We start from the raw sequence: 13,589 nt of genomic DNA, 5'->3' as shown, positions 1-13,589 counted from the left end.
ACAGCAAAGCCTGGGAGCCTCTCAGTTTCTTGCAGTGGCTGATGGAGTGATGAAGCATTTTATTTGCCCACAATTGAGGGGGATTATTTTAGTAATGAAGCAGGAATTGAATATCAGCTGTTAAATACAGCCATCATCATCTTCCTGCACTTGCAAGGAGGATTTCTTTTAAACCCCAAAAAACTCTGCAGTAGCAGCAGCCAAAACAAGATTATCTCCTTTCCCAGTGCTCCATAAAGCTGGGGAATTACTGAGTCTTTTTAGATATTACAATGTTTGTCAAGCAACAATTAAAAACGCACCAGCGATTAAGCAAACACCATAAAGCTTTTACAATTCATTTGAAGCAGGCAAATATTTGTGCAGCCAAATTAAAAAAAAAAAGAAAAAGAAAATCCCAACCAACACTGAAGTATTTGGCTCTCTGAAGATTCAAAATCCTTCATTTTGAAAATGGATTTTTAAAAACTCCCTTTAAGACTCCAAGGCTGTCCAACCTGGCCTTAGGACACTTCCTAGGATGGGACAGGCTGAGATTTATTTTTTTTTGTTCAATCACAAAGCTGTCACCAGCAAAGCCAAACAAATAATTATTACTTGTATTTACAGTGCTGATGGTATGGGATAAACCAGCCCCTCCCCAGGAAGTTGCCAATCTCAGGCCTGCAAATTCAAATTATCCCAGTTTTTCAGACAGGAAGGGCTTATCCAAAGTCAAGCTTCCAAAACACAGCACAAATCTCAACTCAATCTGAGCTGTGAGCTTCACTCCAGGTGGATCTTTCCCTCCAATAAAAGGAAATGCCATGCCCTGGGAAAGGTGGGACAATGGGGATGAGCTCTCCAGGGCTCCTGATGTCCCCACCCAAACTGGGCCATGTCCAAAAACCTCCCAGTGTGAAGCAGGAGAGCACCTTAAAGCTGTTAAATCTTCCCCAAACACCACAACACAGAATAAAGAGGATTTGAAACACTTTTCCCTCTTTTGTCACCACTGCCCTAAGCACTCTCCCCATTCCCATGTGCTCCCCTCCCTCCTGCCAGCAAGTGTTTACCCAGCTGTAGGGAAAAAAAATCACCCAAGGGGGGGGGTTTAGCATTTATGGAGGGTTAATGGTTAACCCAGACTCCTTCCCAAAGCAGCTCCTGTGTCCCTGGGCACAGAGGTGTGCTCTGGAATAACATGACATGGCTCCATCTCAGGAGATGCACTTGGAGAGGTTTAGGTTGGACAGGAAGGAAAAATTGTTTTCCAAGCAGGTGTCCTGTTGTTGCTGAGAATTTTGGACTTTCTGTTTTAACAAACACTGACCCCCAAGAGAACACTGATGCCATGGAGAAGGCTTCCAAAATGGAATGGCAGAACTGGGATTATGGGTGTGCTGTTTGAATAGAAGTGTGTGATATCACATGGTGGGAAACTCAGAGTTTAAGGTTTTAGCATATAATAATAAACATATAGCAAGATAGAAGGTTTAAGGCAGAAGCTGATCCTTCTTGTTCATGGGTTTGGGTAACTGGATAAAAAAGTCCTCATTGCAGACCACAAGGTTGTTAGTTATTAACTTAAAAGTAAAAATAATTTGTGTAATTTCTTAATTAAACAGTTTATCCTTGAAAAACCTTGTGTATAAAGAGATACACCTTCTTTTTTAACTCATGAGAGTAAATTATTGTAGACCTCACAGCTCATGAAACTATAATATAAATAAGAAGTAATAAATATCTAAGTCCCAACAAAAAACACCATCTCACCAAAAAAAATACCATCTCACACATTTAATCCCAACCTCAACCAAAAACAAAAAAAAATCCTGAGTGTCCCTCTGGGTCAAGGTAACTTCAGGGTGCCAAGACCTGTTGGACAATGCCCCTCTCCCAAAAAAAGGTTGGAGAAGCTTTCCTGAGGTCCTTCACACAGAAAACTGCTTCCTTGAATCAGCTCAGCTCACCTGAATTCCCTCTGTTTCCCCAAGAGCAAAGCCAATTGTGCTGTGCTAGCAGAGAGTGTCTGACAAAAATAAATCTGTGTTTGGGCTCTCTGCAATGGAAGAATCACAGAAATGGTGAGGGATCACAAGAACAGAGGCAGAAGAAATTGGAAGCACAAAAAGGAGTCTGAAGAGGTTGAAGGGACTCCTCAAACAGGGAATGCAGGATCTGAGCAGATGCTAAACAGCATTTAAGGGGAGAATGTGCCTCCCCAAGGAGGGAATGGGGAGAGGCACATCCCAGCAGTGTCTCAGGTGTATCTGGGGCAGGGGACACAGACAAACCCACTCAGGCAACTCATCCCACTGCAGGCAGCTCCTGTGAGCCTCATCAGGCAAAGAAAAGCCAAGTTTAAAAGACAGGCTGCAAGTTGGGTGCCTTGTGTGAATTCAATCAGCCTCTGCTCCTGCCCTCTACTACAGATAAGCCAGGCAGAGTGACCTCAGAGCTGAAAAACAAACACAAGAAATAAAGACAATTCTATTCCTTCAAAGGCAGCCAGGGTTTTGCCTTGTTCAGATCTCTGCACTTAGCTCCCACTGCTGTCAGATCTCTTCTGATGTCTGGAGTTCACCTCAATTCCCATCAAAAAAAAAACAATCCAGGGTGTCCAGGCCATGTCAGAGGAAAAGACAAGACAGCTTTAAGGTGCCACCTGCACCTCCTGCTGTGTACAGAGGCCATGGACTACCCTAAAAAAAAACCCAAAAAAACAAAAAACAAAAAATAGCTGAGCCTCTTCCCAGGCCCCTCATTGCTGCAGTTAATTAAAAAAGAGACACTATTTAAATCTCATTTCCTCCAGCTGGGTGTCAGGCACAGGCTGCAAAGGGCAGAGCTTGAGCAAACCCATTTCAAACACTACTGACTTTGATATTGTGGAGTAAAGGCTTTTGCAAATAACTTCAGAGGAGTGAATGCAGTTGTCAACATTGCTGTTGTCTGGATGGGTTTTATTGCAGCCTAAAGATAAATAAAAGCTCTTCCATTCCCAGAGAAGATACAATTCATGAAATATAATGAGTTTTTCAAACGTGAAATACAGAGAACTTGTTTGGTGCCTTTTTTTTTTTTTAATTAAAAAGCCTATCTGCAGTTTAGTCAATTTATTTCGTATCCAAATGCTTTTAACCCTGGCACCACAATAATGTGAAATCCATCTTTGCCAGGGAACTTCAGATAAATGCAAGTAAACTACAGCACCCCAAACTGGGGAAATAGTGGCACTCTGAGCTGGGCAGGGGCTCAGCCTGGAGCAAAGGAGGCTCAGGGGGGACCTGAGGTCTTTTCCAGCCTTCAGGATTCCATCACGGGAATTGTAATTATTATTGGAATTATTATCATTCCATCAATTTGAATATTGCTGCATCATTGCCACGAGCAAATGGATTTAAGGTCACACAGTCAATACCATGGAGGAGATCTCTGCTTTTATGGACAGCAGGAAAAGCAGCTTGGGGTGGCTTCATGTCAGCAAAGAGCTTCTAAAAGTGGCTCAAGAGAACAGAAGGCAGTGCTTGCTTCGGTTCTGAAACACAAATTGATCAGTTCTGGGCCTGTCTTGGTGCCAAGTGGCCTCTTGTTCCCCAGTTACTACCAGGAAATAATCCAGAATGAGAAATTTCACATCATGTGGGGCAAACCCAGCCCCTGTGATGTCTGTTGCATTTTAATCTGGGAAAAGATCACATGTCACTGAGCCCATAAATTAATATTTATGGCAAATATTCCATTGCATCCCCTTGTTTATCAAACTCTGCCCAAAGCAAAGCTTTACTGTCAACAGCAAAGTTCAGTCACCTCATTTCTCACAGCTGCTCTGGCCATATTTCAAACATCAGCAACATTTTCAGTGACATCTCTAAAAAGGGATGAAATGGGAGCTTTTATGAACTAATTATCTGACATCTGCTATTAATATTAACTAATTCTTCAAGGGTTGCACAGAGAAAGCCATCATCTCCTTATAACCATGTTTAAGTGATGGGAACTCAGCTCAATCCACTCAGCAATTAAATCAACGTGAAAAATATCAACAGAATTATTTCTTCAAGTATTCCAGAACAACAGGAACATTTCATTTTGCTGGAATGGTGATCACCCTCCTTCTCTATCAGACCCAAGAATCAGGTTTTGGTTATTTATTGTTACTTTATCTGCTTGGCCATACAGGTCTATAGGGTTTTTAAACATGGATTTAATACTGAAAGTTTTTCCCATAAATAAATACCCAGCCTTAAAGCTGCTCATGATGGCAGAACCTCCAGGTGTTCACCTGGAGAAGGCTCCAGGGAGAGCTCAGAGCCCCTGCCAAGGCCTAAAGGGGTTCCAGGAGAGCTGGAGAGGGACTGGGGACAAGGGATGGAGGGACAGGACACAGGGAATGGCTTCCCAATGCCAAAAGGCAGAGTTAGATGGGATATTGGGAATGAGGAATTGTTCCCTGGCACAGGGTACCCCTGGATCCCTGGCAGTGCCCAAGGCCAGGCTGGAAGGGGTTTGGAGCAGCCTGGGATGGTGGAAGATGTCCCTGCCCATGTCAGGGGTGGGATGGGACTTAAGGTCCCTTCCAACCCAAACCATTCTGGGATTCTGTGATCCCAAAGATAGAAAAAAGGAGCCACAGAAATGCCATCCTGAAGATGCTCCGGAAGAAGGGGAAAAAAAAAACTCCTGCTACACCTTGTCCATTGTCCTCAACATCATTTTCTCATTACCATCCCCTTGGAGGAATAATCCAATCCCATTTTGTCACATTACTTGCAAGACCTGTAAAGGTCACAGTAAAATACAGGCAGTGGAAGGGTGAGTTTAAATTACTTTCTCCCAGGATATATCCATTTATATTCCATTTACCTCCCACCAGGCACACCAGACTGGCTGGGCCATCCCAGGTTTCTTATCTCCATGTAATATCAGAGAGATTTTAATCAAACAGTTGAGTATCTAAAAGTCAACTTCCTTCCAAAGTGTGTTTTAAGGAGAGCTGAACAAACTTTATTCCTGTAATTGTTGGAGGAGGCTGTCTAAAGGCAACATCCTTCTGCAAGGCTTTAACGAGTCTCTGCAGTTTTAATTGGCAACTCGCTGCTGCCTTCTTTTCCCCCACAAATTATCCACGTTACCGAGCTCCTCAGAAAGTTCTGTCATTCCTGGGGCTGCAGCAAGCAGTGCAGAGGACTCCATTAAAACAAAAACCAGCAGCTGAAAATTCAAACTCATCCAGGCTTGGCAAGGAAGAGCTGAGCTCCTGCCTTAATCCCTCTGCGCCGCGCCGGGTTTTGTACAATTAGTGCAGCTGGCAAGCACAGCAGCTTGAGGGACTCTTGTGCTGCCTTTTGAGGGCCAGCAGAAGGATTTACATAATTTAGAGTTTAATAATTTCAGCCTCTGCCTGCCTTGGTTTTTTTTTTTGTATTTTTTTTTTGCTAGTAGTTGTCCTGAAAACACAAGCTGGTGTGGAGCGTACCTCCCCTGAAATCGTCAGCCTCGCACAGAGATGTTTCTAAGGGATGGTTTTATTTGAATTTTGCCCCCAAGAGAATCTATTTCAGGTGTTAAGACCACTTCTAAAACAAGCAGAATATCCTTAGAGGATGGAGAATCTGCTCCTTCCACAAAATCACCTGCAAAAATCTGCTCACACATTGTTCTTTAAGAGGAATGAGACTTCGGCACAATATTAACAGCAGATTAATTTCACTTCCTCCCATGTCTTGTTATCAAAATGAAGAACCACAATGTTTTAAACACAACCCCAATTCAGCTGGGGGGTTTTTATCTTTATCTTCTTTTTGCTGACACCTCATAGCCCTTTTTTCCTTTTGTCTCTAAAAACAGAGGCTCAGAGACATAATTTTAGGTGAAGCCATAAAAAGTGGTGCTTTCCTCAATCTGAACCTAATTATTTGTTGGAATCAGGGAGAAAAGTCTGTGGTGCTGCTTTGAATTGCAAGCAGCATCCAAGTTTGCATGCAGGCACTTGACAACTCTGGATAATCAATACAGAGAGAGGGAGAAATTACTGCTGATTTGGATTTCACTGAGCGTGCAGTGGAAGGTGATCTGTGAACAACAAGGAGTCAGAAAGCCTTGACAATTCCATACTCTGAGCAGACTGACCAGTTTCTACCAGAAGAAGAAAAAGCAAACCAAAAAAACCTCCCCAACCCTCTACTAATATCTGGAAATGTCAGGCAAACACTGCAGAATAGCCAAACAAAAATCAGCTGTCAAAAATTGTACATTTATCTTAAAAGAAGGCCACGTGTCAGGAGATGTGTCCCTGCCTTCCCCAGTGCTCCTCAGCACCCAAGGGTTTGGGTTCTTCCCATGCCCTGCTTGAACTCAAACCCCACCCTGCTTTTATTTAAGACTGCAATGACAGGGAAAAAAAATATTAATAGTGCTCCTGGGGCAGGCTTTTCAAAGCCCTGGATTGTCTTATTAAAGAGGTCATTATGAGACAGGAGTCAGATCAGAATCATTAAATTTTAATGTCTCCTAAATTCTGTTGCAAAGACAAAGCCCTTCCTGCAGTGATTTATAGCTGAAGTTTGCTCCTGCAGAGTGAGCACAAGCTGAAGAGCCCATGTACACTAACAGTGAGTAATGACATTAAAATCTTTATTATTTACAAACCAAAGCCAGGGTACACATAAAACCCAGTTCCAGCTGGAGATGTCAACTCAGCTGACACCTCATCATGGCCCAGCTGTAACACAGAGCTCCACACCCCCATAAATCCATCCTTCACTCAGCCTCTGCTGCAACTTCATCCTCAGAAAGCAGCACTTAATGTCCTCCTAATGAAGTACAGGCAGGCCCATCAAAACATGCTCCTGACACTCTGGAGATGATGGAAAGCTGAAAACTGAAAACTGGGAATCCCTGAAAACTGGGAATCCCTGAGTTTCTCCAAATGGGAGCTGGATGGTGCTCCCTGCCAGTTCTTCACCACCAGTGCTGAGTGTCTGCTCTCACTACAATCACCAATTTTATTTCTCACAAAATAAACCTTGGCATGAGCCAGGGCTTAATGGAGTATTTACCACCCCTCACCTTTCATGGGATTTAGCACATCCATTGCTCACTTCTCAAAGGAACAAGCAGGTGTTTGAAGCTGTGTAGGACCAGCTAACTCAACACCGTGCCCAGAGGGGATGTGAGCACCTCCACATCCTCAGCTGCAGCAGCTCCCCAAGCTCATTACAACCCCAACTGCACTGACCTGGGCACTAACCAGAGAGAAAAGTCCTCCAAAGTCCCTTGCTGGCCCTGGGAAAGGGATTAAAACCCAGCAGAACTCTGATTACACACATTCCTTTTCCTTGAGGCAAGGATTCTCTGAGCAGTGACCTCACTCCTGCCCCAGTTTAACCAGGACAAAGGGATTTGGGACAACAATGCCACGTGCCAGTCTGGAGAAGGCAGTAAGGGGGAAAAAATACAGGAAAATGTGCAGAGGGAATGCCTTGCACAAGCAGGGGGGAATGGCCACAGGGACAGAGTGGTTCTGTGGGATTCCACTCAGCCCCCTCCAGCTCTACATTCCCAAGGGAAGCAGAACATGCTCTCACTGCCTTTCCTAGGGTGTGACCTTTCTCTCAGCTCTGCCCAACTTTCCCCAGCTGTATTTATCACACAAACCTGCTGCTTCTCTGGAGTTTTCAGCCTCACCTGAGGTCCCCAGCACTTGGGAAAAGGCAAGGTTTGCACAGGTGAGAACAGAGAACATCAGTCATGTCCTTGAGCCCTACAGAGAACAGCACATCCTGCAGAAAATAATCCACTTATCTGTTCCTGCTTTCTCATTCTTTTCCCTCTCTCTTTTTTTGAGGCACAATTAGATATTTGGAAAAGGCTTTCTTCAGAGCAGGGACTCGCACAGCTCATTATTCTGGCACAAGAATACCACTGGTTTGTATTATTCAAGTTTGTATTATTTAACTTTGTACCTCCTGTTTGGATTTCTCTGTACCATCTGTACTCTTTTGACTCCTCCCCCACAGCACCTTAAAACCACACAACTATTTATCATTATCTCTCTCTCTGCTTCAGACACCACCATCAACTCTTGTCCTCAAGATCAAGGAGAGCTGTGATTTCCTATATCTGCATCTGAATGTAAACAAAAACCCATTTAAGTCATGCATAGCAATGTGATTTATTTCCTCTGCTTAATTGTGCAAGCCAAGCTTTTGCCCAGAACATTCATAAAAGAAAACAGGTAAGAGGAGAAGTGCTGTGGAGTTTAGAGCAGGGGGTCAAGTGCCATCTAGGTTTTTTTTTTCCCTGATTTTAGTCAGCTTAGTGGGAAAATAGTAATTTATCCTGAACAAAAACTAAGCTTGGCTTACTAAGTTACCCTTTACATAGGTTAGAAAGGGTCTTCCAGGCAATAAGAAAATAATTATCATGAGATCCAGCAGCAATTGTAAGGAAAACTGTGGTGCAAGCTAGGACTAACCTGAGAGACTGAACAATGCATTTCCTCTGCATCCCCTTTGCACAGAGTGCCTAAATTCCATACCAAAATCCATGCCCTAAAGAGTGGAATTCACTCAGAAAGAGAAACACCTAAAAGAGGCTGCAGCTTCCAAGTGAAGAGGTTGAAAAAAAACTTTTTAAATGCTCTTACTTTTGACAGTAGCTGTCCGGGTGCAGTTGTAGAGGATGGCTAACTCCCCAAAAACTTTGCCAGGTCCCATGGTGCAGAGCTTCACTCCCTCTTTTGTCACTTCAACCTTCCCATCTGTGAGAAAAAGAAGAGAGAAATACAATTTTAAAAGGGCAATTCATTTCAGATGCTTTAAAAGGAAGGCAAATGGTTTTTTAGGTTTAAATTTTAAAATTTATTTGATTACAGGCCAGGTTGGATAGGGCTTGGAGCAGCCTGGGATAGGGAAAGGTTCCCTGGCCATAACAGGGGGTGGAATTGGATAAAATTTAAGGTCCCTTCCAACCCAAATCATCCTGGAATTGCATTCTGTGAACAAAAATAAAAAACCACCAGGGCCTTACAACTTCAAAAGGACCTAAATATTACGAATAAGAGCACATATTTTCAGAAAAAGGTTAAAACCAACTGATGCACGCAGAAACTTTTAACACTTAAGTATTTTCTAGTAGAGCATTGTTGCAGTTGAGAGGGCCACAATACACAGAGTATCACCAAACATTTTCAGAGAGCTTCAGCCCAACCAGAGCAACACCTTACCAGGTCAGAAGGCTTCAGGTGTACAGAATAACACCCCAACACTTCAGAAGGCTGCAAGCAACTGCCCTGCCTGTTCTTCAGCCCCACCTTTTATACCCTCATGGGTAATGCACTGCACCTGTGTGCCCTCTGCTCCCTGGTGATTGGTCAGTGCCCCTGGGCTCATTAACAGCTCATTAATTTCAATATCAGTCACCTGTCCTGCACAGCTGCAGCTCATTAGAATTCACAGAATCTCTGGGTTGGGTTGGGAGAGACCTCCAAGATCATTGAGTCCAACCCAGCCCCAACACCTCAACTAAACCCTGGCACCCAGTGCCACATCCAGTCTGTTTTAAACACACCCAGGGATGGTGACTCCACCACCTCCCTGGGCAGAACATTCCAGAACTTTATCACCCTCTCTATAAAAAACTTATTCCTAACATCCAGCCTATATTTCCCTTGGGGCAGATTGAGGCTGTGGGATGAGGCTTGAGACACTGGGGATGAGGTTCCACTCCAATTACCACAAAATCTGTGCCTACATAGCATCTCTAGAGTACATACAGTACACCACACTCAGTGTGAACTTCGTTTCACCCCTTAGACTTTCAGGTGAAATTTCCCCCAATTTTTTGTGTTCAAAAAGGAAAAGATTTAGGTCTTTAACACCCCACATGAAAATGGTGGTGTAATTTTGGTGATTTTCCCTGAGAACAGAATCCATGAGTAACAGAACTATCATAGAAAATTACTCTGACCCCTGGCTATTATTTAATTCCCATCTCTCCACCCCTTGCCTTTCTGAATATCTCATTTAATGAGGGGAAATCTGCTTTACCAGCTCATCCTGGGAAGGGATGGGTGAGGAAGGGTTAAAATCCCAGGTTGGATGGAAAGAAAGGAGCTCAGCACCAACCTGGGAGGTTGGAAGTGACCCATCTTTTAAATATTGGAGGGTTTAAAAAGCTAGATTTGAAAAAAAAAAAGAGCCAGGAGAAGAGAAGGAAGAGGGGACAGACGTGAGGGGGTTATTCCCACCAAAAAAAACCAAAAAACAAAAGGGTGGGGAAAAAAGAGCAAAGCTTTCAAATCTTAGCAGCCACTAAAAAACCTCCCCTGACACCCCAAACTGGGAAACAGCTTCAGGGATCACAGAATGCAATCAGAGAACTGAAGCACAGACTCATTTAGGTCAGAAAAGATGATTATTTATCAAGCTGAGAGTGGCTGTTTGGTAAATATTACGACCTAAAAGTTACCTGGGCTGTGGGAGTGTAAAATGGCAGCAGTGTTTTCTGTGATACAGAAGCAGAGCTGGGGGAGGACTCCAATATCTTCATTGCAAGTTAATTTTTATGACTATTTTTATAAATGTTTGATTCATTTCTTCATATTAAGTATCAATCTAACAAGAAGAACAAAAATAGGTGTTTATCTCAAGAATGAGCAATATCAGCCTTTAGTGGAGCCTCCCACACTTCAGAGATTCCTAAATCATTTTGAAGAATGTAATTTTTTGTTTAATAGAACTGAGTTTCAGCAGCTTTTTCTGCAAAAAGCTCTGCTGGATAAAGCTGACAACAAAAAACTGCAGAGGAAATTACTTTACCTGACTTTTGGCTCATGGGCTCCAAAGAAAGATGGGCAATTCTGAGCAGTAATTCACAGATGGGATCACATTATTCCCAAGTGTTGGGGAGCACAAGGAACACATCGCTGATGAAATTAAAATACTTGTTTTAAAAGTAAGGAGAAGATTTCCCAGCATGATATTGCAGGTATTGGGTATTGGTAAGATTAGATAAAACAATGCTCTGTGGTTTGGTAATTAATGTGCTCTTTAATTACAATTTATTATCCTGGAGAGAGCCTCCCATTCCCCTGCTGTGTAACTAAGCAATCTGGAACTTTAAATACCTCACCATAAGATGCCCAGACCATGAGCAAAATTCACCTCTCATGGAATTAAAAGATCTAAGGGCTTCTGTAAGATTTTTTCCAATTTTCTTTTCCTACCTGGCAGCTTATAGAGTGCAGTTTTCCATGGAGCAAACAAATTGTTCTGCTGTATCAAGCAGATAAAGGAACCAAATGGAATACAACACAATATTGATCAATTAATGGAGATACATCTGCAGCTTGCCTTGGCATCTCCATCAGATAAACACTAAATAATGCAAGAGATGCTTCTCTCCAGGCAGGAGAATCAGAAAATGCTGCACTTCAGTCCAAATATTGAGCATTATTGAATTTAACATTATATTTAATTTACAGCTTGAGCTGATTTTGGGGAGCATTAGTTGGCATACAAACAGTGCACTTTTCTGTCAGCTGCAAGAAGCTATTCCATAGCAATGGGCAATGTGTTTGATTTTCCAAACAGAGCATAAAATAAAAATCTCAGTGCCTTCAATTCCCCAGTTCCAAGGGCTCCAGCCATTCCCTCTCCAGGATGAACACGAGAAGGTGACCAGAGATAAGGGTCAATAAAAGAGTTCAACGCCTCCACAAGCCACCAGCCTCCTCCCAACAGAAACAGCTCCAACAATCCCTTTGACCATGCAGAACTCAAAATATTTTGGATTCTGCAGACCCCCAAGTCTCAGTTCTTTGGTTCTTTGGTTCTGGGATGGGGCAGCCACAGCTGCTCCGGGCAACCTGTGCCAGAGCCTCACGTCACCCTGTTGCTTTGCAAGATTTCTGGGAGGTTCACTAAAACTTCATGAAATTAAGCTTTTCTTATGAAAAACCCACGAGTTGGTGTTGAACGATGTTTGGGGATATTCCATGAAATCCAAGAGGGAAAAGCTTCCCTTGCTATCCTGGTCCCCAGCCAGCTCACTTCCCTGAACCTTGGGCCTCCCAGCCAGAGCCTGGCTTTCCCAAATTAAACCCCACGTGCTAATTACATTGTAGTTGCCAATTTAATTGTGGAGCAATTAAAGTTTTAATTGCTAAGTGGCTGCGTGACTTCAGAGCCGGTCGGATGACGATGCGCTAAGGCTGGTGTTTGTTTGGGAACACAAACCGATAATGGTCCGCATTACTCATGAATTATTCATTAATTATTCATGGGGTTGTGCCCCGGGCACTGGGAATCCTCCCCTGGGTGCCTGAGGAGTGTGAAGAATATTCCCAATATCAAAACTAAAGCCGGGATTTAGGGGAGGTTTTAGATAGTGGAAGGTGTCCCTGGTCGTAGCAGGATGAGCTTTAAGGGTCCCTTCCAACCCAAACCATCCTGGAATTCCAGACTGTGAACAAAAACCAGGCTGACACGGAATAAAACAGGATTCAAATAGGCTGACACTGAATTACTGCCAGTGCATCTCTGTCCAGATGTTTCAGGAGTCATGGAAATAGTTCCTAGAAAATCATCTATACGTGGAAAATCATGGAATGGTTTGGAAGGGACCTTTAAGCTCAGCCAGTGCCACCCCTGCCATGGGCAGGGACACCTTCCACTGTGTCAGGGTGATCCAAAACCTGGCCTTGGGCACTTCCAGGGATGGGGAACCTGTGCTCTGGTATAAATTCCTGAATAACCTCCCAGAATGCCAAGTCAAACATGGATCATTTTAACCACAGAAGAAGAAAAATATGAATGAAGCACGTAAGAACAAAGCAGGATCAATTCTGTCCCCTACAACGCCACCAGCAAAGCACAGAGGTTTTGTTTGGATGGGGACATTGGGGGCTTTGTCACTCTGTATCCACCCAATTAAACTTGAAATAACTGGCTTGAAATTAAACTTGAAATCTCTGGTTGAACTGCATCCATGTCCCTCAAATGAATGGAAGGATAAAGTAAATTGCACTCATGTGACTCTCTCAATCAGGAAGATCATTTTTTTCCCCCCAATAATTAAATGGTCGTTTTCTCTTTCCAGGCACAGAAGAAAACAGATTAAATTGACCTGAGGAACTTGTCATCCTGTGTGTGATTTATACAATAGACTAAGTTTTTGCACTGCATTATCAGCTCTCCCTTCTTCTTACCAGCACAGGGGAAAGGGCACTTGCTGCTTCAAGCCAAAACCTCCCATGACTCCCAAATCCAAATAAATCTGAATTTTAAAGATACAAGAATATCCAACAGGGTATCTGAGAATCCCAGGTGGATTTTTCTGTACCAAAAAAAAGTGTTTCTTCTGTTGTCCAGTAAATGCTTCAACAGCAGGAATGAGCCAGGAACATTCCTACCTTGTATTTCTCCATACCCAGCAGACACCTGCAAGGCCTAATTCCTTATTTTCAGTTGTCTGTCCCAGCAGTGCCTTTGGGAAATGGATAAGAGCAATGGATTTTAGTATTATTCACATTTCTGGGCCCTCTTCAAGTCCTGGACCCTTAGACAAAGTTAAAAAAAGGCTGATTCTCACATAAAGGCACT

General features: G+C 43.2%; 1 protein-coding gene across 2 annotated transcripts in view; it reads right to left on the bottom strand.

Annotated features, from left to right (window-relative positions):
* Nucleotides 1-13,589, bottom strand: part of PRKG1 (protein kinase cGMP-dependent 1) — a gene marked incomplete at its 5' end in the record, with an annotated part of 340,143 nt that overhangs the window by 167,465 nt on the left and 159,089 nt on the right. For both annotated transcript variants that reach the window (XM_084210094.1, XM_084210093.1), the window contains one exon: nt 8,633-8,746. In XM_084210094.1, coding sequence (XP_084066220.1) covers nt 8,633-8,746 — 114 coding nt within the window. The remainder of the gene's footprint in view (nt 1-8,632; nt 8,747-13,589) is intronic.

This window comes from Fringilla coelebs (assembly GCF_963513975.1).
Source record: "Fringilla coelebs genome assembly, chromosome: 8".
Taxonomy (NCBI): Eukaryota; Metazoa; Chordata; class Aves; order Passeriformes; family Fringillidae; genus Fringilla; species Fringilla coelebs.
The sequence above is the reverse complement of the archived record's forward strand: the minus strand, read 5'-3'. Positions and strand labels throughout refer to the sequence as shown.